The following is a 26,571-nucleotide window of genomic DNA, read 5'->3' on the forward strand; positions in this document are numbered from 1 at the left end:
AGTGGCACGGTAGTTGACTGGTTAGCACAGCGCCAGGTTGTGCCTTCCAATCTGGCCCCGGCCTTCCTGTGTGGGCTTTGCATGTTCTCCGTGTACCCGCGTGGCTTTTCTCCGGGTACTCTCAAAGCAAGTATTTATTTCTTATATTTAGACAGTTAATTTTTGCAGCGCGTCCCTCGTATCGAGCCATCCCGACTGAGGAGAAGAACGCACAACGGCAACGAGCTTAACGGCTCTGACAATATCTGTCCGCTGCAAGGCAGAGAATGAGGCTCCTTACCGGGCATGTTGAAGCGCGAGAAGTCCGAGAGGGTGTGGAAGTAGCCGGGATTGCTTCCCGCGCTCACCGGTGACATGATCTTTCCGTTCAAGGAGCCGTACGAGGGCGCTCCGTTGGGTCTGTCGCCGCTGGACATGCGCCTCTTTTCCGGAAGCTGCGGTTGAAAAGCAGGCGCGGCGCTTCCCTGTCGGAAGCCCGCAGCCGTCGTTCCCGCATCCTGGTAGATGGCGGGGGAGACGGGGAAGGTGGGGGTGGCTGCTCCCTGGTAGCCCGAGGAACTGCTCTGCCTGGACAGGTTGCCGTGGCGCTCGTCCGGCGTGCTGTAGCCGCTGCGCGCGGGCTGTCGCTCCAAACTGGGGCTCCTTTGAGACACCTGCGACGGATGACGGCCCAACACGGGACTGCCGTGCGATCGGGAATCGGACGGATGTCCGTCGAGCGCGGGACCGCTCGGCGCGGCTCGTTGCCTGCTCAGGATCGGGCTTCGTTGAGACGTCGAGGCCTGCCGGAAGAGCGCTTGACCACTCGCGCTTCCCTGAGACTGACGGCGCCCAAGGACGGGACTGCCGCCGAACCCCGGTCCGCCGCTCTCAAAGCCATTAACTGCTGAGACTTTGTGAGTCGGGACGTAACTTTCCTGATAAGCGCCGGGGTTCTTGTCCGGCGAGGTCAGGACGCAAGCCCGCTGCTGCGAGCGGGGACTTCCGGGGCCCGCCGCAGCCCGGGGGGCTTCCGCGCAGGCGGCTCGGCCGGAATCGGAGGCGGCGTGGCTCCTCGCTTGGGTGTCGGGACCAAGACCGGACAGTGTTGGCGTCGCAATGCCGAGGTAGGTTGCGGAAACGGAATCGAGGTGGGAGGAATTGGGGGAGGCGGACGCTTGGGATGAGGGCGTCGGAGTGGAGTATGCGCCGGCTGCCGCCTGCGTGTGCAAACTGGAATCAGTAGTGGCTTGGGACGGAGTGCTCAAGTTGCTCTCTGCTAAGGCCCCGTCGCTGGAAGACAATCCAAAGAGGGCTGCTTAGTCATCAGACAGACACAAAGACGGCGGACATATCCTTGGACGGAAAAGGCCCGCGCACGTCCAGCACTCACCCCTGCGGGCTGCGGATGGGGCTGCTACTGGACAGTGGCCAGTCGAGGGCGTGCGAAAGGGGACTGGGACTCCTCTGCGCCTCTCCCGCCGCGTCCCCTTGAGGACTGAGGCTTCGGGGTGTGGCGGGCTGCTCTCCGCCCGTCACGGCTGACCTCGCGACCGACTCCACGTAACTTCGGGCTGCTGAATGTGACAGAAAGGGCTTCATGAGAAACGGCGGCTTTGCTCATTGACTTTTTGGGATTGTCGAAAAGGATGCAATGTCCAAATGTCATTGTGGCTACTGGTCAAAAGGCGTGAATGATATTTGGCGGGGGTACGGTGATCACTTTAGCGTCCCATCTCCCACGCTTACCTTCTTCGTCCTGAATGCGCGCATCATCTGAGAGGCATCGGTGGGAATAATTCAGAGAAAGAGAAAATTGTAAGGACGGAGCACACAAAGCCAAGCCAGGGAGTTGGAATTGGTCATGACTTGAAGTTTTGGTATGCGGCTTGGATGGTAACATACTCAAAGAACATTTGAGGAGCGTGTCGGGGCCAATTGCCTGACATAATCTTATTTCATAACGTACTTCATTACTGCAACATGCTTGACCTTTTCAATAGGGATAGATTGATGAGCGGTCGGGCCGATTATCGGCAGCGATATTTGGCTTTTTGATGGAATATCGGCATCGCCTTTTTAAAAAAATCTGATGGCCGATAATAAATCAATTTAAAACTGTTGAAATCAAAACAAATATATGAGGAAGTTCAACGTCGAGCTTGAGCGGGGTACTGATCAACTCAGAGACAGTGGACAGAGAAGAGTGAAGGTTTCGAGCACTTGAAGGATTGAAGCTTGCTCACCAGTGTCAATGTTGCTAGGAATGTTTGTACAATTGAGGTGTTTCTTTTTAAAACAAAGAAAAAACAAACTTGTTGCAACAACCTGAGCCGGTTTGATTGAGCTGGAGATCGGCCGGGTTGTGGGGTTTCAATCCCAACGCTGACAGCGGCGTCTTGGCCAGACCCGGAGGTGAGCGACCTGAAAACGAAGGAAAACAAATCAGGTGTAAGCGGCAGACGCCACCTTCAGGGGATGCGAGCACTCCGCACAAAGTCTCCACTGACAGGAGCAAATGTCTAAAATCGAGCAGTATGAAGTTGACACGGACTCTGTGTAATCTTGATTTCATAATCGGAGCAGGTAAAGAGCAGACACAGTGGCAACATGTGACTTGGACCGGAGACGTTTCCGCAGGCTTGTGCTCATGCTTCGTGCAAAACGTGCACCAGCTGAGCTCAAAGTCAACACAACAAGACATTCGGATAAATATTGCGTTTGTGGAACAAGAGTTAATCCGCCCGTTTTGAGCCATCTCAGGGTGCGGCCATTTTGTCACTTCTGTCGACTGAAAATGACATCACCGTCGCTCAGGGCCCAATCACAGCTCACCTGTTTTCTAAAGCTGCGTCATGATTGGTTGTTTGCTGAGCCCAGAGCAGTTGTGATGTCATTTTCAGTGCACAGAAGTGACAAAATGGCCGCCACCTGGGCAATATTAATCGGAATGCCGTGTTTCAACTCGTGGTCCTGCGTGGAACACATTCTTGAAAATAATATGTTTGGGTTGACTTGCTCTTTAGCTGTGTGCGCAGCAGCCAAATTGGATTTGTGGACTCTGCTTAAATGAATTGAGCAAAACATCTGCTGTCACATGCGCTACTTCCTTTTGCTGTGCTATTTCCAGCAAAACTGTTTACAGTGAACTCACGACACCAGTTAAGTCCATTTGGTGTTGCCGAAGCAAATGGAGGCGAGTGGTGCTAAACGGTGACACCACATCACATGAGACAATCCTTGTTTTGCCACAAACACATTTGCATTACACAACCACAAATCTTGACAATCTTAGGAGCATTTCAAGAAAAAAGGGTTCATTGAATGCTGCTGTTGACTGCTCCAAGTAAAGCTAGATAAAAAAAACCAAACAACAATCAAATCAACGATTAGCGCCGTCTAGTACTGTGGCTTTTTCTGACACTGGGTGAAGGACTTGCATGGCTGAGCTCCACAGTGGCAGCCAGGGGGCAGACTTACACAGGTTGAAGTACGGCGTCTGCGGCGAGGTGGGGAAGGCGGGGCTTAGGGGCAGCGCCTCACCACCAGCCGCGGCGCTCGGCCTGGCGGGCCCAGCCTCCATCTCCTCAAAGGCTTCCCGGTAGCTGTGCATGTGTCTCTGAGGAGCCAAACAATGAGGCAAAAAAGAATACAAGCCATCAAGCACTGAGACAGGTTTTTCATCGCTAATCCTCAAATGATCCTCAAACCTCCACATTCGATGATGGGCCAAAAGAAGCTTTGCGCTTTGCTGTCTTCCATCTGCCTAGTTAAGTATGTCAACTCACGAGAAGGGTTCACTTGGACAAATGTGCCCGATTCGGCTTTGAGACGCCCACTTGGTGGTTGGGAAACGCCGGTCCAGGATACCCGCTTCCATCGGAGCTCATTTGGACCAATTCCCATGCGGAGGTTTGCCCAAAAGTTGTCAAAAGTCGCACAATTGCGTAACTCAGAAAACACATCCCCTCTCACCGGGATATGTGTGCGTGCAAAAATTTGCCGGGCGTTTTGGAGCATGTTGAGGCCACCGCAAAAGCGATTCATTTGGCAGGCTAACATGATTAAGTCGAGGCACGGTGATTCCAAGAAGGCCTTGGACACGCTTGGTGCTCAGGCCTTGAACATCCGTAAAGCGCCAAAGTCATTGGTGCGAACAAATACCTCCTTAGGCCGTCCGCCGGGGTTCATGGCGATGGCGTTGACGAACTCGGGAGAAACGCAACGGACGGGGGAACGAAGCGGCACGTCGGGGGAGGACGCGTCTTCTGGGCCGTCGCTCGCCACCCGCCGGCGGGGAAGGACCGCCGGCTCCTCCGGAGACGTGGCACGGGAGCGGACGCCTGTGAGGGAAAGCGAGTTAAGTCAAATTCAGCAATGGCCTCATGAATGCGGCGAGGCTCGTTAGTTCTTGGGAATGCTCACTGCTTTCTAGCGCACAATTGTGGCAGGCGTTGCTTCAGTCAAGAGACCAACACACACGCTTGGAGTCAAGTAAATCCGTCACATTTTAGGTGAGCAGCAGATAGCTTTAGGGAAGACTTGGTTTGGTGGGAGGCGAATCGCAGGGCACCTACAGACCCCCCAAGCCCACTCACCTTGACAACTAAGGACAATTTAGAGTGGTCAATGAACCTACTACGCACTTCATATTGTAATAAGTAGCCAGAGTAAAAGCCACACATGCACGGGGTGAACATGCCAACTACTCATCGGAAGCGCAGAACTGCCGGGCAGACATACGAACCACTCGCACACCGTGCCGCTGTTAGAGAGTTAGCGTCATTGACAAACTGCGTCGCAGTAAAGTTTAACGTCACGTTTCTTTGGTTGGCACGCCAAAAATGTCGGTGGGTCAAAAGAAACCAATCAAGCGTTTTCTTTTTGCCAATGTGCGAAAGTCAATGAGTTACATTTTATAAGTTGTGTGTGCATGTCACAAATTCAATATAATGGAAATGAGTGTGCAACATTTTCAATAAATGTGTATGATATAATTTTGACACGCCCCTTTTGGCCCCTTGTGCCACGGGTGAGTAATTTTTTTTGTAGAACTTTAAAAATGTTTTGCAGGTATGAATATGAATGACTATGAAAAAAAATCCTCCTTGTAAATATTGTGGGTCACATTAACCCATTTTAAAGTTGAAAAAATGTTAGTCGTATTTATAAAGGACTGCTTGGCTTCAGTGTAATATATCCAGTGCTTGTTGTAAGAGGATTTTTGTCCTTTCTGGCACGTTTGGACGTTTCAACGTCGCCTGTGTCAAAGTGACCCTGGACCATTATTGCCGTTCCTGAGAAACCAACATAAGAGGAGGCTTAAACGAGGTGTTAGACTTGGGAGACAAAAACATTTCCACCCAAATAAAAGACACTTAAATGCAGATGGACGGACTAAAACTTGCAGGAAGACTCCAGAGAGTTGTCACAACGGGATAAGAGAACAAACCCGAAAGCGAGTGAGAAGAATACGAGGAAATTGCGGAGGCGACCCTTTGGGCGTGTGCTGAGTATTCTGGGTAAACACAGGGATGGAAGGTAACAGACAATGAAAAAGAAATGCTGATGAGGTCCTCAGATTGGCACACGAATGAGAAAATCTGCAAACTGAACCAGCTGCTGATTTCAGATTGCGCTGAACGGTCATCATTTGGCTTGGCTTATGACTGGAAGTCGGTTCTTGGTGAGTGACTTCAATGTGGCACTACAGTTCCCTGACGGCTAGTTGACTTTGAACAGATGTGCTCTGACGTTCAGGGTGCCCGATGTGCACTCGGCTCGTCCCCGCTTGATAGACATGTGTCGTTTTACGAAATGAGATTAAGAAATAGAGCTGGGCGCTCCGCCTATGTGACGGAGCGCTCCATTGATCTGTCATTGACGGACGCCCGTTTTGCCGACAATTGACGGGGAAACAATAGACGGACTAAGCGAGTTTAGTGAGGGACCAGGCTGGGAACAGGCTTCCAATGCCCTGTGAGTCACTATTTCTGTTTGAATATCGTCCAGCGGGGGCCCCGGAAAACAAGGCGAACGACAGGGTAGCCACTCTGCAGACGGATGACCAATAACGAAGGCTCAATTTGTAGTACGATGCCCGGTTAAGAGAGAGCCTCCAGGCGAACAATGTCAACATTTTGCTCTGTTTTGAGCTGGTATCGAGATCAGGCTACAAACGTAATTTGCATGGAAGTCAGCTACCGTATGTGAAATGCTACACTACACCGGAAGCACTGGTAAAAAAATACGTTTGTGTTCTTACCTGCAACTCTTTGAGCCACCAGTCCTTCCACGTTGAAGACTTCATCAAGGTCACAGTCCCTTGAAGTGGACAACGCGGGTCCAACACCGGGGCTTCTTTGGGGCTCAAAGACCTCAGTGGACCGAGACAAAGCGCTCGGTCGCAAGGCTTCGGCTGCCTTGAGCTGGAGCCCAGCCGTTGCAGAAGCTGACCAAGACGGGCTGCTTGTCAATCCAAACGCGGGGGCAGGCTCCGGTGTGCTGGGTTTGACGGGTGACTGCTGGCTGCACGTCGGAGGGGTATCCACCTCGTAGATGGCTGGGCTTTGGCTCTGAGAGAAGGAGGGCTGCGTGGTGACGACGGCCGTTTCCCTCGCAGGAGCACTTGATGACTTGGGTAAGAACGAACGGCTGGGCTCCAAGTCCAACATGAGCAGATTGAGTGTCTCGATGGATTTCTCAATCTCTTCCTGCGAAGCGCTGTGGCGATGAGGGAACTGCGGAAGGCTCCGGTGAAGCGGCGCGATGACCGCAGAAGGCGGCGTCCCGAAAGTGAGTCCTTCGGTTACGGGCTCCTCAGGCACACCGAAGTGTTGCCAAATATTGAGACCACGTTGGACGGCATCCCTGCTACTGGTGGTCCGGGTGGGAGCTGGCGGCATTGGCTGTGTATCGGAGCCAAGCGACTGCGAACGGTACAGATTCTGAGTTGCCATATAACTAGAGGCTGGCACGGAATCACTCCGAGTCAGCGTGATGGGTTTGTCCGCTAAGCAAATTTGCGGCGTTTCCACCGAGCTTTCTGCAACACTGCGCTCCAAGTAGGGCACGTGCTCCTGGTCCTGGCCATTAATGAGCGAGTGCGGCTGGCAGTAGAGATCCGCCGGCGTGGCTCGGCTATCGGTGGAGGAGAACGTCCCCAGACTGTCCACGCTGTTTGTCTTTTGACTGCTGGGTAGTTCATCATCTAAAATGTCCGTTTCCCGGTCGATGTTGCGATGACCGTTCACGTGGACCTGAGCGGGCACCCGCTGGTGCATCCCGCCGACAGCGGATGTCGGCGAGGCCCGGTAGCCCTGCCCATGCATAGGCCCCTCCAGTCCACCCAAGAGCTGTTCCAGCTCCTGTTTCTCCTGAGGGCTGATGGGTTGCTGGTCGCGCCGATGGACTTGGGGTACCTCCTCAACGGTGGGAACACTTGGCAGGTTGACGCTAGGATGGAGCGCCGCCACTTCGTCCGTTCTGTCTGTTTTAATTGAGGCCGTGGAATTTCCCGAGTCGCTGCTCACTGACAAGGCGTGGTCGGCGGCGGGCAGGGTGTGTTCAATAGCCGTGGGTGGGAGCCCGTTGACCGTGACCGTCCCATCGACGGACTCTTTTTTGCGCACTTTGGCATAGAGACTCCCATCCAACGGTCCTTGGGTGTGGATGACTTCTGCAACAACAAGAATAAGAGATGATCGTTCACAGTCAAGGACAGGGGCGAGTGTCTGAGTGTTGATTCACTGCTACATCTCTGCGCTTCTCAAACCTTTGAAGAATTCCTGTGCAACGGTGTACAGGCAAAGTGTGTGGGCATTGCCAGAACAGCTGAAGTGAAATCCCGGTTCCTGTCCACTTATGCTACTGACTACAGGAAATGAGCAAGCTCTGCGGCACGCAGTGTGGAAAACACATTTAATCACAGTAGCCTGCCTTGTGCTTCATCAAGCCAATTAGGAAAAATCGGTGCCACCTGAACAATGCCAGGGGGCGCCTTGCTTGCTGCTTTGCTTCAAAGTTAGAGCAAGTAAATGCAGAAAAAAGGCCTGGGATGCACAGCACCGAATGGAAGACTTGAACGATGCCGTTTGTGTTCAATCGCCCCAGCAAAGAAAAAGGCATTGGGCAAAGACAGCGTCAGCAGGGTGCCCTCATGAGCTCCCAACTTTTGCTGGCTTTACTTCTTCTTTTTCATATTGAGCAAATTATTTTTGAATAGCGTTTACTAATATATTACTGATGATCAAAAAGGCAGTTTTGATGCACCAAAGAAGCAAACCGATGATAAATGACAAAGTTCACCGAGTTACAGCCAGGACAATAATGAGCCATTTCAGCATTGCGCATGAAAATCCGCACGTCATCATGTGTGGACAGCGGCCAAAGCGTCGATGTATCTGCATTAGTTCCTCACAATCAAGTCTTCCAATTGAGCAGTTCTTGTTGTAAGCAATGTTGTAGGAAAATATTCCCTCCAAGACACTTCCATCTGCCTTCTGGAAACACAATACTCTGCAAGGGAACATTGCGGTGCCATATTAACTGGGAATTACATCAACATTGGAGGAAAGTACCAATGAGTTCTGTTATACACACACACACACACACACACACACCAAACAGAAGCCTGTGAATGAAGTTATCGGTGAACTTTCATCCATATCTGTAGTTAAGAATGAAGTGAGTAAATGGACTGCGTCAAGGCTGGAGGTTGTCACTAATACATTTCAAAACCATCACTCACTTCGATAACCATCGAATTACTGAAGCGAGATCTGGCTGGCCTGACCGTCTCTAATTCAGGAGCTCAATCTAAATGTGACTCATCCGGTTCAAATGATTCGACTACTTGTCTGATTTTCTATTGCAAATTCCTCGGAATGACACAAATGCCTCATCAGAAGCAGCTGCCCCTACCTGTGGAAGCAGCCCCAAACTCAAGAGGGGAAAAGTCTTACGGTGGAATCCACAGCGAGGAACATTTGCGATTACAGTCGTTGGCGGTTGACTCTTATCACTGTCCCGTCTCCCCGTCCCCCCGTGCCGCCGTGCCGCTCCCCCCTGTGCCCCGTCTCACTGTCTGTCTGTGTGGATGAAGAGCGCAAGCAGTCTCACTCATTGACTTGCGGCGCTGTGCTGCTCGTGTGGGAGGTCCCTGACAGCTTTTGCACTGTGGATGCGGAGGGGTGGTGCCAGGGTGTCGCATACAAAGCAAAGTGCCTCCACAGTTGGAGAGAAGGACACGAGCCCCTCCAGGTCTCGCAAAGCCACTGCCTTGAATTGAGTAAGAACCACTACGCACATACTGCATGTTAATGTCGCCGGTGACATTTCCGCAAGTAAGCCCTTTCCTTTCAATCACGCTCAGTGGAGCACGCTCAGTGGAGCCCACTCGTATCGTGGCAACCAAAGGAGGGAGAACGCCATCCGTCCTACTCAAGACAGGCGAGGAATACCCGACATGAAACCGGCCCTCCCTCCTGTTATGTTCATTCTTAGCAACAGAAATAATGTTCTTGGGTCAGTCCGACCCGGGACTTGTTTGCTTAGCCAAAACTGTCAGAAACAAAAATCGATTGATCTCATTATTGACTGACTTGAAAATATGAGCCATTACAAGATGTTGCATGTTGGTAACACTTCAGATGAGCAGAAACTTCAAGATGAAATACTACATTTGAACTTTGACCTTCCACTACGCCCTCGCTAGTCATCCCCCGCTATATCATGGTTCACCGCATTTTTATTTGTACTGTACTGTACAGTCCTTTACAGTACATTTACTCCATTGCACGTCTTGGGTCAAATAAACCAAAACGAGTTCAATGGGCTTATGAAACAAACGGAAACAAAACGCAGTGAACAGAAGTGCGTTCTTATGCCGAGTTCAGGCTACGCGATCGCAGACCGATTTGGAGCCGACAGACACGTCGCAGACAGATGGTTACAGGATTTGGTCTCTCGCAGGGCTGGTCCGGAACGTAACCAACGCGTCGCGTTGTGTTTTTAATGCAAATATTTACAATCATTCTGAGGTTAGCACTGCGTTGACGTAGGTCAAACAAGTTGTTCCAACTTAACGGACACACCATAGGAACGGAGCTCTGTCAAAGATCGAGGACCTCACTGTTTATTGTTTGAGTTGCTGGTGCGTTCACCTCGCCCACGTCCTGCACACATCACCATGCAGGAACTCTGCGAGTGTGTGCGTAGCAGCACGAGGCGGCACAATCGAGCCTTTGTCAAGGTCAAAGAGAATGTCGCCTCTGCAAGAGGTGGGCTAATTCAGTTTCATCATGACGGACGACAACAAAGAGAGACGATTGCCTTATTGGCTTATATGTATTGTGATAGCATCAGCGTGAATGTTTGCCTCGTTACGGTCACACAATGGACACTTTTGCTTAGCGAGTAAAAGACGCCAGTGTAGTCGTGCCTCATTATCAAGCGCATGTGTTTACTTTTCAGAAGGACGTGACTCAGGAGCGTCTTGAGAATCCACCCATTGGTACTTGAGGAAATCGACACTCGTAGCCAGGAACATTTACATCGCGGACTCTCTTTGTTAGCGTTTACGTGTCGGAGGCAGTGAACCCAAGACCCACAGAACACAGGCATGTGATTGTGTGATGTGTTAGTGTGCTTTTCAGACTCTCCAGGGGGTACATTTCGTTCCTCTGGGCAATCCAAGTTCCGCTACGGTAGTTAAGTGGAGAATGTCTGCCATTCTGACCCCGTAGCTTTAGTCAATTACGTAACAAGTGGAGAGGGTGGACCGTGACGGTTCTGGCCGCACTGACCGCTTGGTTATGGATGTTCTTTGTCAGACAGGCAGAAAAAAAACATAAATCGCAAAAAAAACAAAAAATGAAGTGAATATCTGCAGATGCGCGATGAGCCATCCCACCTGGAAGCTCCCATATCCTCTCGTCTAGACAGCTACAGATAAAGCTCGCCCAAAAGCACAACTAAGGATTAAAGTACTACACACACAAAGCGTCAAAGGTGTGGTGCGCGGCTGGATATTTTAAGTTTGTAGGCAGGGCAGATGGTGCAACTGTGTGACCTTTTAATCTCTGAACTATGAACTGTGACCCGTGTGGCAACGGAAGCGCTTTAGCAGCGGAAATAGCGCGTGTCTTACATTGGCAAACACGCTCTCAACTTCTTGAGGAGGGCTGTGTGTGTGCGAGGCCCGTATACCAACAGTTGGCGGCTTGCCTACAAAGCACAAGTGTTACAGTAATCGTGACAATCGGTCAGACCATTGTTGACAAGTAGAAGCTGAGAGATGGACAAGGATACATCTTGAGCATTCAAATTAGGGACTAAAAAATGGGAGGTTTCAAGGGAGATGTGACAGTTTAATTGCATGAATACACTTTAGGCAGTGGCCACTCATCGGGTGGGAAATGCTCATGAAATGAGGTCAATTTCATCTAAATCCAGCGTGCATTTGCTGACCAAAAAAGGAACAACAACCAAAAAAAAAAAAGATCCTTGACAAATGTAAGCAAAGTACAGAAAGCTAAATGGGCTGGTCCGGCTTTTTAAATATTTAAGATATCAGTCAATCAATGTGTCTGAGTGCACTTAGATTCCAACGGCACTGGAGTGAAGGTTACTTGAAAAGTGGGCAGGAGAAGAAAGGAAAAGAATGATTGACACTGAGCAAAAACAGGCCTTGTTGCTTGGCCATGAGCTGTAGTCGTCAAAATGAGCAATCTCTGTCTGAAAAGAATCAAATTTTAAACTAAATCCCAATGCCAAATTGAAACACACAGTCGAACATGAATGCAGGCAAAAATCTATGTTGGGCTCTGGAGAGTCTCTTAAAAAACCATCAGGAGGCATTAGTCGCGTATATGGGGTGGGGGGCAAGTGGTGGCCGGGGGGAACAAGTGAATAGTGAGTAATCCGTGGAGTTGGCGGCAAGCGTCTCACTCAAGAGGTGAGCTGAAGCTTAAATAGACTTCAGTCTGGTGGGTGACCAGAAATCGCAAGCATTGCATCGTCTCACCCCTTGCGCAGAGCTTGCACAGACACCCGTAAAGAAGCTCCTGAAGGCTTTTGTTCTAATCAATGTTGTGGTAAAAGCATTGGGAAATTGACGAGTGTCTTCTTTCAGATGAACACATGTACATCCCCAATCCATACAAGTCCAAAGAAACACAATTTTGCATTCCTTGCCATGGCTCATATTTTCCTTGTGCTTGTTTTGGGTGTCTGCGCACCTCCTCTCTCCACACAAACGCTGAAATAGAATCGAGCCCAACCGTGCCTCTGCACGGGGCAAGGATAATCCATAAATCATGGGCAGAAGGACAGAGTTTTACACAATGGTTTGCCTTCAACAAGTTAATGTCTTTGGATGGGAGACAACAATACGTCCGTCCATCCATTTCCAACAGAACTCGTCCTACTTAGGGTCTCTTAAGCTTGTCCTAGTTGGCGGTTGGCTTTGGGTTGGGCGCGAGGCGGGGTCCGCCCTGCGCTGGTCGCCAGCCAATCACAGGGTACATACGGACAAACAAGCATTCACGGACCGGTCACATTCTCACGTTTTGGATCATGTCAAGTTTTTAAGGATGGCTCAGAGCCCGGAGTCGAACCTTAAACCTCCGCAATGTGCAGCAGTAATGATAAGCAACAATGCCCACTGTCGAATAAATCTGAAGGACTAGAAATACAGAAATATGTGTGAGGTGTCCCGTGACAGCAATCGGTCCAGGGTGTACCCTGCCTCTCCCGGTGCGCAGCCCTCGTGACAAACATCCGTGTCTGTGATGCTGTCTGTGGTTCTTCCTCTGGGAGCGCAAAGATCTTCATGGTTTTCCTTTGGCAATTTCAGACAGACTGGCCGAGTCAAGACAAACAACAACACAAGGCAAAACCGACAGAGGTGGAGAGTGTCTGGCCCACAGCTGCGTTGACGGGGAAGTCACGGAACACTCATGCATTCCTAAGACAAACCCTCCTACAAGCCTCCGCATTATTGCTGCTGAAATGCAAGTGCTTATCTTGGTATATCAACTGTGAATTATATGTAGACCAACCAAATAGTTCATGTACATGTTCCTAAAAACGGCGCTACAACTGAACAGTGGTTTCCATTGCAAGCTAACTATAAATGCGACTGAGCAGACACGCCTGTGGCAGCACCAGTGCGAGCTGAGTGCAAAACATCACAACAGGAAGAACAAGTGCCTTGTGTGTTAAATCGGGCCTCGAAAGCCTTTCTTTTACAGTCTTGGCTGACGTGACCATGTACACCACGTTTGGAGTCAAAGCTGACTAAATCTCCTGAAAAATGTGATCGCGTCAAGGCTTATTGCCAACACAAAGGGCCAGACATTTCACCTCTGCATCTCATCGGGGCAATGCCGTGCTCGGAATATAGTGAGAGCTATATTTAACAGGCCAAAGAGCATTGTTGTGCCAAAGCAACGTAGTGGCCTCTACCCTGAACCGATGGCAAAGAGCCCGGCTCGTTGGCATGGCAACCCCATTGCCCTTAGGGCCACTCTGATGCCGTCAGTGTGACTGACGCCTGTGGCCAAAAAGCTCACCTTCATCAAGGCAAGACAGCGCACAAGGAACAAAGGGGTTTCCTTTCAAAATGAGTCGGAAAAATAGCGGCAGAGAGGGCTTCACACTTTGCCGATTTTCCCCGTGCAGGCGTCTTCTGCAATAGAAACTGAAAAGGGCTAAATTGCCAGGATCAATGACTGGACAAAAACCTCCAAGGTCCCATCTACTCTTAACTAATGTTCCCAAAAGGCCTCAATCATAATGGGCTGCAAGGTACTGTAAGCTTGTAGCAGCGCCAAAAAGGTAAAACGTCTTAGGCGGGGGGTGCAAAAAAGGCTTGGTCAGTTCTGGCCATATCACTGGATAAGATACAAGCGTGGGAAAGGGCATGTCCCTCTGACTAATGTGTAGTGGATCAAAAAGAAAACATTGACCCCCAAGAGATAGTGAGACACACACTAACAGGACTGAATGCTGCTTGACACAGCAAATTCTTCCTGCACTGCCGGGTAAACAATAACTTTGTGCTAACTTAATCTTCACCTTGCTAACATTGTAACTTTGTCTTGTTCCTCATGCCATCTACTTGTGTTTGTGTTTTATAAGACTGCTTCAAAGAATGCACTAGGTGGAATTTGGGACGGACAAAAGTTGGCATTGTGCTCATAAAAGTTCTTCCAACAAGGTCCCTCACGAAAAGCCCAGGAGCACACCCATGGTCTCTCGCTGATATTTTCACTCCCCATAAACTGCTCGTCTTGATTTAACTGTCTCCGCTCAATGCCTGATATCAGGTCCAGGCGTTTGTGGGGCATTTACGATCAGGGGGTCAAAGATCTGGAGTCATCTTACACAGGAAATACAAACACAAACAAGTCGGCCTAATATCAATCAAAGACCTCGATGCTTCGACTGACTTTGAATTACAGTAATCCCCCTTCCGGGTTTGCAGCCCTGCTATTTTGCGGCCTTTTTTTCTAACTCGATTTTGTTCCGTCTCCATTTTGGGCCTAATTTCACGGCTGACCACTACATGGTTACGCACTTCTTTGTTTGACACTGGGTGCATGTGAAAGAAGAAGAAAGAAAACAGGAGGTATTTCAGCCTAGTTTTTTACTGGAGATTAGGAAAATCTTCTTCAATCCTGCGTTTTAGGCCTACAGAAAGCAATGGCTGAAGGTTCATTTTATAATGTACGTCTTAAGAGTGTAGGCTGTGTCCGTCAAGTCAGAAAAAAACAAAAACAGTACAGTCCACGTGGTTAAAGTACGAAAAAATACAAGATACTGCATTTGGCCAGTATTTGGTTCTCAAACTGGGCAGCCTGGCTGTCTGCATAATCATTTGCGGCAAATGATGTTGGATCATTTCAAAAAGTGCAGCCCTGCCTGCATATGCGTCGTAATACAACAAACATAATGACTGTACTCTTCCCTTCATTAGCTTTGGGACAATTAAAAACTTTGACATGATTGTGACGGATCACAATATAAATCTGACATCTTTGCACAAATACTATTTTCAGAACAAAAGGAGTATTATTACATGAAGAAAGTCCTGCTTCAATTTTTTCAAGAATAAATTGGTGAGATGGACATTTTTCATTGTGTTTGTAGATTACATTTCACTTCACAAAACACCTCATACAGAAAAACGTAACTTTTAACTTTAACTTTTAAGATGTAAGTAACATTCCGGGAGGGTTCAGACGAGAATGTCACATTGTAAAATGTGTAAATGTTTTTGGATTACTCGTCGGGCTTTTATGTAGGAATGGTGTGGAAGAACGCCCAATGTTGGCATTGTCAGCAGCAGCAGCAGCAGCAGCTGTTGCTGTTTTAACAAAAATGCACGTTGAAGGTCAACATCAATCTTCTGAAACCAGAAAGCACACAGGCGGCACAGCTCGATGCGGGGATCAACAATAACAACAACAACAACAACAACGACAAAAAATCGTATTTTAAATGTCACATGTTGCCTTGATCAACCAAGCAGAAAAATGTGCTTTTTCTGATCCTTTAACAAGGGTACGTGTTCATCATCACTCTGAAGTGGATACCACTTTTTTTTTTTCTTCTTGCATACTTGTCAGTAAAACCTTTCAAAACGATTCAAGTGCTTCTTAAGTATGCATGATAACATCACGGACACATTTCTCAATACTACATAAAACCTTTTGGGTCCAGGGACCCCTTAAATGTGAGAATTTTTTTTTTTTTCCAGGGGCCCCCTTATATTCTTGATGCCAATTTAACTATTTGTATCTTTGCATCCTATAAAAGTTCTAAAGCTTCCATTTTTGTTTTATGTTGCAATGTTTCAATAGCAAATAAGTATTTTTAGAGGAAAAGAGTTGTAACGTTTCAGAATGAAGTTGGTATTTTTTTACAAGAAAAGTCGGAATCTTTCCAAGAATTTTCTTTTGCCTGTTTACAAAATTGTAATTGCATGAGAATGAAGTCTTCCTTTTCCAAGAAAGTCAATAACTCAAATAATGATATCACAGTCAAAATGTAACAAAATTAGAGTCCAATTTTAATAAGTGAATTTGTAAAAACAATACGATTTTATTCGTGTAAAATGCCTTTATTCTCTGAAAAAAGAGGAGTGTACAGTAATCTTGAAAAAAAAATGTTTGTTCCAAAAAAATAGGACTTAATGTCTGATATAATACGCCTTTTGTTCTAAAAAAATGTCATTCATGAAGGGATGTCAGACTTATGTGACTTGCTAGCCCGTAATTTGTTGCAAATTGACTCCAGTTTGAGGAGCAGTGCTAAATAGAGTCGAACCAGGAGTGTCATTTCCAGACAGTAACCCTCTCGGGAAGAGAATGAGAGGCCAGCAATTCTATTTTAGCAAAGACTATTTCCAACTGTCACTTAATGAGCGGTGATAGCCAAGCAACCTTTGACATTCGACTACCTGATAAAAATAACATGGGAGGGCTCATGGGCATTTCAAAGTAGAAAAATTGTATTTATTCTTATTTATTATTGTATTATTGCTACCCTTATTTTGCCTATTTTATTTTTGCGTCTATGTTTTGAGTTTTGTTTCGTATACAGTTTGTTGTACATGTCTTTATTTGTACTTGCTTTAATTTCGCATTGTTTTACTCTGCCGCCAGGTCGGCTGTGCGATGAGAACCTGCTCACGATTGTCTTACTTAACCCGGATTTTAAAAAAAAGGTGAAATCAATTGAAAAAAAGACATCGATTCCGAGAGGACCTACAAATGTACTGGATTCCTTTTCTGCAGACTGCCAGACAAGCAAAGCAGGCATACAAATGGAGGGGAAAAAACCCAAACAAAATCATGTTGACTCTGTGAAAATGTTTGGCACTCGCGACACTCGCCGCCATGGCGAAGGGCGTGGCACTGCTTCCGATGAAGAAAGTAGCATTTAGCTCGGGGAGTGACCAACATCCAATCGAGAGACTCGCTGCATTGCATGCCTGCGGCGAAGCGGGCATGCCGCGCGGACGAGCGCGGCCCCGCAAGAGCTTTTGGCTTGCGCCAGCTTACAACGTGGCCACAAATGAAGCAGCCGCAACGGTGCCGTCAAAAGGCAACCTCACGGTTCACATGGCCGACAATAAACATGAAGGCTTGTTGTAGTTTTGCGCTCTCCGAATGACACGTGCGCTTCTGAAGGACATCCGACGCACCGTGGCGAGCCTCGTGTTCAATTTTCAGCGCTCCACAAGACGCATTTTACGCATTTTCCACACTCTTCTTTGGTAGCTTGTAAAGCTGTGCTTTTCGGAGATGAGATTTTTTTTCAGGCACTTTGAGCAAACTAGACAAAGGTCCATTTTTAAACAAATTTTTGGTTCACGTCCCAAACGGATAGCCCCGTCCTTAAATGTCTATAACTGAATTTAAACCGTAAATTGAACTCCGACCATGATACCAAAACACCTTCTCGTGTCAAAAGCCTCTTACAAGATTTCTCATAGAAATAAATGGCTTACAGATGATCTGATTTCAAAACTCTCCATAACTTCAACCAACAACCCAGGCTAAACTTGCCGACATACAAAGACGTTCGTTGTTCGAGTTCCTTGAGAGCAATTACTACTCTCCTATTAGCCAGAACTTTGGCACCATCTTGTGGCACCTTAGGGCACGACAACCATAAATAGGTGTTCCACAGAACAAAAAAAGAACCACAAATGGGCACATTTATGAACAGAGAACTACAAACGCCATGATGGGGCGTGACTGCACCACCATGTGATCATTTTCAGAGTATTAGCAAAGTTGAGCTATGCAAAACCTTTGTACTACTTCTTTCTGTGACCAAAATGAAAGTACAAAAATTGTCAAGCACAGTGTAGTCGTACGCTCTTCACCTTCTGTAGTGTCCTCATTATTGTGATTGAAGTTCTCGTAAGAGTCCCAGCGAATCAGTGGATCTTGAGTGTTGTAGTCCACAGAGACGCTGGGCCCGTTCTCCAGGTGATCCACACCTTGACCAGAGGTACCAAGAGAGAGAGCACACATGTGAATCTCCCAAAACAAACCCAAGAAATGGAGTCGGATGGGTCAAAATGATACGTGGATTCTTACCATACATTTTTTCTGGGCCAAAAGAAAAAATAAACTCCACTTTGCCATATTCCGGGAACCTCTCATCTGCAAACAGGAAACGATCCAAAATAATCACATTTGATGGTAGATCCTCCAGACTTTGACGCCATGCCCCGCCCGCATTAGATTGTATAGGCATTTGTCTTTTATTTTTTTAATTTTACAGGAGGCGCTATTGAGTGGGTGACTTTAATGGCTTTTTTTTTTTTTTTGAAGGCCATCTTTCCAAGACACCTGCTTGTGACTGGGGCTCACTGGAGCGAATTGAGTTTCTTTATGCACGAGTCCGGGAATTCTCCAAAAATAGTTGCTTCAAACCAAAATTGTCGACTCAAATTTTGCTCATGGAGTTTTTGCGCTTTTTGTTATGAACAGACCGGACAGCGTCCAGTGCCGATATTGAGACCTGTATTTCATCTCCAATGTCTGCTTCGAACCAACATTGCCGACATCCTGTTCAATATTGATCACGTGCCCTTGATACTTTTTGGTGCTTATGATCGACACGCCCACCCAATTTGATGTCGATGAGTCAACCTGCTGTCAGGGGCTACTTTTTTCTGACTTTGCAGTGGGCCCACCTAAGTGAGATTGGCCTTGGAGGCCCTGGAAATGCAAAGCGTTTTCCTAGGATACTATGCCATGTACATGCTCTTTCAAAAATTGAATTTTGGAGCATTTTGAGGCCCCGCCTGCCCCCATGACGGCAAATGTTTGAACGCAAGTATAATAATCATGAGTTTTTGCGGTGCGTCTGGCCTACCTTTGAACGTCTCATCAAGCTGGTCTTTACCAAAGACGATTCCCAAGTCGTGAACTGCGCACGTGTGGAACTGCACCCGGAAAATCACGTCCCGGCACGGACCGCGATAACGCTTGTGGTAGCACTTGAGCTGCGGGAAGAAAGTCATCGGCTGAGATTTACAAAGTAACGGGCTGACGTTTGACAGCTTTTCCAAGACAATTTCCCTGAAGGGAGGAGTGAAACCAAGAAATAAAAACACAAATTGCTACTTTGGTGTCATCGTTTCCAACATATTTTGACACTGACTGCTAATGAAGGTCTTTAAATAAAGTGAGCCAGCTCCCCTACCGCATGTTTTATGGCTCCATGTTTTTCTGCGAATGTGAAATACAATAAACTCCCCACATGCTCTCTGTACATTCATCCAATGTCAAGTTGTAAAAAAACCCCAACAACAACAACAACAGCAGCAACAGCAGGATTTGCTCATTATTATTCAACGATAAAAATCATCTCCGCATGCTGCTCGTCTGGGACATGGGCCAGCAGTTCAGTAGCCTCTCTGGAACAGACGGCAAAATCCGTTTGCATTAAGATGAAGTCCATCGCTAACGATTTCAATCAATACTTAGTGCATTCCTCTCAAGATCGTGTTTACGTTGGGACCACCACGTGTTATTTAAAACCCAATGAAACTTTTCTGCTTCTTACCAGAATGTCTCCTTTCAGAAGTAGGCCGGGTTCAATGGTGATGCAGATGCTCGTCTGGCTGTCCCCTTGGACATTACTGCAAAAGAGAGAAGAAAAAATATCTCACAGCAGCATGTTCCAGCCTCGCCATGGCCATTACTCCAGACACTCAATTGGAATGGAGCGTACGCCGTACATGATGTTGCAACTCTGGGCTCCGTGAAGCGGCGCACACTCAATCGCCCATCATCTGCTTCCAATCGCCTCCCCTTTCAAAGCACTAATCACAGAGTCGGACTAATTTGGGGCATTAGTGTCTACATGGCTGTCTAACAACTCGAGCAGCGGATCAAAGGCTGGCGAGTGCTAACGGGGAGCATGTGAGCGAGCGAGCAAAAAGTGGGAAGGAATGCCATGTGGGGGATTGGGGAGGGTCTCAAAAGTAGAAGAGTGTGGCCTGCTCCTAAGTTCAAACGTTTACTGTAGGAAGAAAAGCCCGTCCGCTTTTGACTGTACCCCCCCCTGATGCCTCGGTGGCTCAGGAACAGCAAGGATGGTTCTGGGTCAATTTGTTTAATTATCCAAGACACACCCGAAAATATTCTTATATTTGTTACAATTGCATACTGAAAAATGACTTTGAACTACTCGACACTTGAATACATGTTGTACTCGTATCCAAGATAGGTTGTTTGAACAAGATGGAGCTGACTTGGTCTTGGTCCGAATGTTCTGTAAACAGAACTATTGCTCCACTGCCACCCAGTGGCCAAAGAAATCCACAGCCAGAAGGCAAGTCAACAGTGGCGCTTGATTCACAAGAGCAGCACACTTGTGCGCTGCCGATTCTCCCTGCAAAGTGCTCTCATGTCAATTGCAAACGGGGGGTCCTGTCTGGCCCTGACAACCGTTGGGGGGGTTCTTGTAGGAAAAATCCCTGCACACCCCACTGACCCCCCCACCCCCACGGTAACAAATGACAATAGCATGACTGCGGGATTTAATCAGTGGAAACAAGAGCCTGCAGCTAAGTTAAATGCATTAATTGGAGGGGAAATAATGATGTCTTAAAGGGAACATGGGAGTCAGGGGAGATGCTCCAACTGAAAATGAGCGGTTGTTTTTTTTTTTTTTTGTCATTCATATTATGGCTGAGCTATTACGTGATTAAGACTTACTAGATGCCAGATGTGTAGACGGGCTGCATGGCCTGGTATATTTTCAGGAAAGGACGGCATCCTGAGAAGAAAAAAAAACAACAACAAAACAATAAATAAGCGCCGGCGTCAGCCATTTGTCAGCATCTGCTGAATGTTTGACATGCGAGCGCACGGCAGTGTGGCGTACCTCCTTTGGACTCAAAGTTGGGGATGCCGTGCATGATGACATGGTGAAGAAAGAGCGGTTTGTTGTTGATCTTGATGTGTCCGCTGAGCAAGCCGCTGAAGTACTCCACATACCTGCGCGGGACACACGCAGTGAGCAGTGACAACTCAGCGCTGGAGATTGACACATAAATGCGGCTGACGGTAGTCAAGCATGCACATTTAGTTCATATGGAACACAACTATGCTCACAATTTGTCATAGATTATTTGACGTAACCCTCTTATCAAGTTGAAAATGGTTGATTTCACACATTTGCAAGTGAACATCTGACACTTGGAAAAGCAATCATGATCCTGGGTCAATCGGACCCGTTGCAAATTTAATGTAATGGTGATGATGACAATAATAATAATAATAATAATAATAATAATAATAATAATAATTTATGTTGAGATGATTCTTAAGTCCACAAATCTCAGCTGGAGCACCAATTTGCGTGACTTTGAAAGTGCCAGTAAGAGAAGCATATTTCACTTTGGCCCAGGAAGCACCTGCAGAGTCGACTCAAACTTTTACAAATGTTGTTCAATGTTTCGGACCCTTTTTAGACACGCCCTGGGTGGAAGTGATCGTGATTGCTGTCTTTGCGGGACAGTTGACTGTCCCCGTCTGCTAATAGACAAAATCAAGCTGACCTTCTCTGAGACGGCTGACCCACAGGAAGCACTTTGTCTTCATAGAAGCGCTTCATGGCAAACCTGTCCAGAGCCTGGTCCGCACTGCGTCACACGCACACGCACAATGAAACATCATCCAAAAGTGGCTTTGCGGGGCTGAAGAACTGCACAGCATCGCAAAAGTCTGAACACCCACCTGGCGGATATATTGCTGTAATGCATATAGGCGGCCACCACTACGCCCGTTCTGCCTCTGTTGCCCTGAAAAGCAAGCAGACAGATAAGAGATGGGGGGGGGGGGCCTTATGTTGCGGGTCAAATTGACCCATGTGGAAGTTCAAATCTTCTTTTCGGTATCGTCAACATCTCATTGTATATTGCTGACTAAATCTATCCATCCATCTATAAAATCACTTTTGAATGGCAAAACGCGCTTTTGGTCAATTCTCTGAGGAGCATTTTTGCTGTTCCTGAGAAACAAATGCAACAGGACAGTTAAACGACATCATTCCTGATCAAATGTGTGCGAGTCTAAATACTGAAAGTTTGTTCCCCGCCCTAACGACAAAAAAACAAGGACGTAATGCTGTGTCATTTATTTGCTGCATGTGGCATGACAACACGTGGACAGTGGACACCCAAACACAATCCTCCTGCTTAGTGACAAGTAGCAAAACTTGCAATCCCACAACAGAGCTGTTACTCAACTTCCTGCAAAAACAAGCCCCGTTGCCGTGACAACCGCCTTGTTTGCAACCGCCCCCGCGGCGAGCTTCTTGGAACAAGGGAGCAGTGGTGTGCGATGCCGGTGCCAGCCATTATATTACAAATGGCATATTACAATCAGAGACTAATTTGGGACATGGGGCCAGTTGTCTTTCCAAAACGGTTCTTCTGATTCCTGCTGGCGCCGTGATGAGCGTGGTTTGCCGCAGGAATACGATGTGACGCTTGCGCAGTAACGGGGAAAGCTCAGTTGTCTTAGTTGTTGTAGAAAATGTGAGTGGATTGTTTGGTGTGGCCTCCGCAAAACGGCATGCCACAAACGTACTCTTGATTTCAGTGACACTTTCACACGAGCAATAAACCTCTGCAGCCTCGGGAGGGGGCGGGGGCGGGGGCGGGGGCGGGGCTAGCCGGGCCCCAAGAAAAGTTTAAAGGAGACAGCTTGTTTAGCTATTTTAAACAGTGGCTTGATTTTTAATTGCTCGCATATAAATGCAGTAAACCCTCCTCCTTCGCCAGGGTTTACATTCCAGGGCACTCTTGCAATATGTCAAATCCGAATGTTTAAGTGGCACTTGGGGCTCTTGCTTTCTAAAGGTCTTCAACCCCACTTTTAAAATAAGACAAACGCATATATTGCGAGAGAGAGAGCGTGCAAGATCAATGGATAAGAGACAAATGGTCTGTTTAAAAACATCAAATGCCGGTTTTCCAAACTAACAATATACATCAATAACCATGCCCACACAGGTACATTCGAAAATGAATGTACAGCTTTCTGTAGGCGTAAAAAGCAGGATGCCACAGGATTTAACATTTGATCATCTTCGGCAAAAGCTTGGCAACATTTTTGCTGAATTAGCTAAACTGCTGCTTATTGTCAAGTGAGTTGGCTTGAGTTTGCTGCCACCACAAAGCGCTTGTATCTCAAAAAGCAAAACTTGTAAGTCCGGTCGCTTGTATCTCAAGGCCGCGCCATACTTGGTTCTTAAATTTGCCACTTTGTTGTGTGGTCAGGCACCGCAGACAGCCAAGTGTCTGTGTACGAGCCACGTGGCGTAAAACTTCATCCACGTGACAAGCCCGTGGAGTGGATTTACCTTGTTGTGGATGACCACCACGTTGTGGCTGTCTGCACTCAGCCACGTGTCCATGGCCTTGCAGATGCTGCAGATCTTATCCAGAGCTGGCGCGTGATGGTCAGGCCAGCCAAAGTCCAAGACCTGTCCAGACAGGAGCAGTCGGCGTCAGGCCGCACAGGAGACGCACAAGGGCAACACTCGCACTGCAATTTACCTTTGAATGAAGCTCGCCGATGTCGTAACGTTTCTCGCTGAGGTTGAACAGCTAAGGGGGGGAGAAGATAAGTGAGCCGTGACTGTACCGGTACTTTTTTTTTTTTTTTTGAAATCATCACGGCTGCCGTTGCGGCGGGGCCTTTCTCTGAAAGCCACGTGGTGAAAAAGGGAGCACACCAGGTAGTTGTGGCCATGTTTGGAGCGCAGCATGGAGGCGACCTCGCGCAGGTTGGCGGCGTAGCCGGGCTCCTCGGCGCCGCTGGGGAAGGAGACGGAGATGATCCTCTCGGTGATGTAGAGCAGGTCCAACTCGTAGCTCTCCTCCGGCGACTGCAGCAGACTCACGCTCCTGCTCGCGCGCACAAAAAACACAGCTCACGTCCGAGGCTATTCTTATGCTGCGCTTGTTTATTTTGTTACCGGCAATATTCCTGGGTCAATATGACCCGTCGTGTTTAATCATCAAAAATGACAAAGAACACCATTCAAATATTTATGAAATGTAATCACTTTGGATCAATGGTCAACTAGCTTCCGTTCTTCGATGAAAAACTCCGTCAAGATTTAACATATATAGAAGCAGTGCTTGGGCGCTATTTTGTGCCATCTTTGCGCCGATGAATTGTGCTGAAATGATGAGCAGCTTAAATTGTGTTCTTGTCTGATTTTCAAATGTATTTTTGGAATTTGCAAACGCTCATACATGGTTTATTTATCCCTTTGTTGTGATCCACCAAAATGTATGGGTCAAAATGACCTGCTCTGCGTTTAATCATCAAAAAGACATGTACTAAAATTCAAAATATTCAATCAATTCTAGTTTTTCAATCATTTTTAAAAAGAAAAGGAAAATAATAAATACATCAAATGTTTTTTCCACATTTTGAAATGGGTCCATTTGACCCGCGACATTTCCTCCTGTTTTCACTCAATATTGTCTGAATAGTTGACAGTGGTGTTTTCCTTTTTGGTGTTTTTTTTTTTTTTTTTTGCTGATTCCACCTGCAGCGGGGCCCAGTGACCAACGAGCCGCCGTACCCGTTCTAGTGGAGCAAAGAAACCAACACAACAGGAGGGTTACCTCATTACAAGTCGACCGGTAGACTGGAAAAGATGACTCTTAACTGCTGGAAATAATCCACCACATGTGATTTCAATACATGTGCTTGTGGGTATGAAGCCAAAAAAAGAAGCCATTGTTATAATGTATCGACTGCACAGCTCTGCGTAAATTCAAAAACCTATTCATACGCAACGCACGAGTTGGATATGATTCCGAAAAGTGTTTTGTTTTTGCTTTTTCGTCTTTGTTTTGTGCCAACCGAAAGGCGTGAAAGCAATGCAGCGAAACCAGAACATTTTTCAAGGCCAAAAAGGACAAAAAGTCACCGTGCCAGTAAGTAACTCTTTCCTCATATGGTTTCTCTGTACATTGCCATGTCTTGTATTTATTTATTTAAATCCCAGTTCGTCAGCTTATACGTGTGCGCGTGTGTTTGTGGATATCTATCTTTGTGCATAGTGCGTGGAGGAATGGAGGGAAGGAGGGAGCGGGTCTTCGAGCGGATCTTCTGTTTACGTTGTATTTTGATGGTTTCATCGTATAGCACCGAGTTGCATTTTTACGTGCGACATAAATAATGTACAATTTGATTGGATATGACATTTTAGCCCCCCAAAATGCATACCATGATAATTGTACTTTCTTTTAATTCTATCTCTTCTTATTATTTTGGGAAAAGTGAAGTAAAAACATAAGGGCAGCAGATTATACATTTTCCAAGATTATTGCAAGGTTCCAATCGGGTCACTTCAGAGGCTTGGCGTGCCCTCCCCAAATTCGTGTCAGCGTCCTGGCCAACACTGCGAACACGAGACTTTTATTGTCCACCGTGAAGGTTTACGAGTGGAGGGCGGTTGTAGCAAGACGAGACCCTTCACACTCACACAGCTTCATATTTCCCACATTGGTCATCTGCGAGCAGCCCACAGGAAATTACTCCGAACATGTGGGAGAGCCGGTCCTGGTTTTACTGTACAAGAAAACGTGCTTCACATCTGGGGCCCCTCCAATTGCTGCCTGGAACTTTTTCATCACCAAGCACGAGGCAAACACTCTCACCGTCAAATTCTGGTATGATTTGAGCACGTCTACCTGCCTCCTTTTCTAAACGTTCCTATCTGACTGATTTCATCTGCGCTTCTCACCAATTGGTGAATTTCTCTGAGATACCACACGATGGCGGCAAAGCCCTGGCTAATAACAAAGTAGTAATTGGTGTCAAGGAAGTATTATTGAAGTGATGTCGACTGAGAAACAAGCTTTGTATGTCAGGGAAGGGAGGAGCCACGTTTGGTCCGGGTTGTTAGTATTTAGCTGGGAAAGTTGAGTCCAGTTCAGCACAGAAGTTGAGTTACGATCGAGGGAAGTCGCGCGTGTCATTTTTTGTGGCCGTTTTGTGTCTGAAAAAGCCTTAAAAAAGAAATAAGGCAACGCATCATCTCTCTTTCAATAACCCTCCTGACTTTTCAGCACTTGATGTTTCAGGGTCAATTCGACTCGCAACGTGCCAGGAGGGTTTGTGTTATTCTGCCCAACGACCACAGCGAAAAACAAAACAGATCCTACCTGGAAGGTCTGCGCCGTGATTCGATGCTTTTGGAGGATTTCGTTGAGCCCTGTCAAACACAAAATCAAGAAAGATCAAGAAAGAGTCATTTTTCCAGCAACTCGAATGCAGTCAGTTGCCGGATGCAACGAGTGGACTTCACAACCACACTGCGGCCCTCTATTGCCACAGCCATAGCCCTGTCGAATGGAAAAGTAGTGCTTTGGCACCATCGTGTAACATCTTGATGCCAACTAACACATTGAGAGTGGGGGGAGGAGGAGCTATTACAAGACAGGCCAATGCCAACATAGTGATTTGGCACCCTCTCGTTTTATATCCAGGCCAGGGATGTCAGGAGATTCGTTGCCCGACTGTGGTG

At 47.3% G+C, this 26,571-nt stretch overlaps 1 protein-coding gene across 11 annotated transcripts in view; it reads right to left on the reverse strand.

The window, feature by feature from the left end:
• The window catches only part of tns1b (tensin 1b), a 93,247-nt gene that overhangs the window by 5,949 nt on the left and 60,727 nt on the right, over positions 1-26,571 (reverse strand). For 5 of the 11 annotated variants that reach the window (XM_086051197.1, XM_086051198.1, XM_086051201.1 and 2 more), the window contains 19 exons: positions 26,210-26,259; positions 23,758-23,929; positions 23,579-23,629; positions 23,383-23,505; positions 21,753-21,817; positions 21,575-21,658; positions 20,899-21,011; positions 20,730-20,790; positions 19,573-19,648; positions 18,880-19,009; positions 18,094-18,161; positions 17,879-17,999; positions 6,245-7,657; positions 4,144-4,322; positions 3,460-3,598; positions 2,308-2,403; positions 1,729-1,755; positions 1,373-1,556; positions 281-1,272 (listed from right to left, as the gene is read on the reverse strand). In XM_086051197.1, the coding sequence (XP_085907323.1) occupies positions 281-1,272; positions 1,373-1,556; positions 1,729-1,755; positions 2,308-2,403; positions 3,460-3,598; positions 4,144-4,322; positions 6,245-7,657; positions 17,879-17,999; positions 18,094-18,161; positions 18,880-19,009; positions 19,573-19,648; positions 20,730-20,790; positions 20,899-21,011; positions 21,575-21,658; positions 21,753-21,817; positions 23,383-23,505; positions 23,579-23,629; positions 23,758-23,929; positions 26,210-26,259 (4,144 nt within the window). The remainder of the gene's footprint in view (positions 1-280; positions 1,273-1,372; positions 1,557-1,728; positions 1,756-2,307; positions 2,404-3,459; positions 3,599-4,143; positions 4,323-6,244; positions 7,658-17,878; positions 18,000-18,093; positions 18,162-18,879; positions 19,010-19,572; positions 19,649-20,729; positions 20,791-20,898; positions 21,012-21,574; positions 21,659-21,752; positions 21,818-23,382; positions 23,506-23,578; positions 23,630-23,757; positions 23,930-26,209; positions 26,260-26,571) is intronic. The other 6 variants (XM_086051202.1, XM_086051195.1, XM_086051204.1 and 3 more) reach the window with 3 other exon arrangements.

This window comes from Filicampus tigris, chromosome 14, assembly GCF_054856515.1.
Source record: "Filicampus tigris isolate MCC_2025a chromosome 14, RoL_Ftig_1.0, whole genome shotgun sequence".
NCBI classification, from domain to species: domain Eukaryota; kingdom Metazoa; phylum Chordata; class Actinopteri; order Syngnathiformes; family Syngnathidae; genus Filicampus; species Filicampus tigris.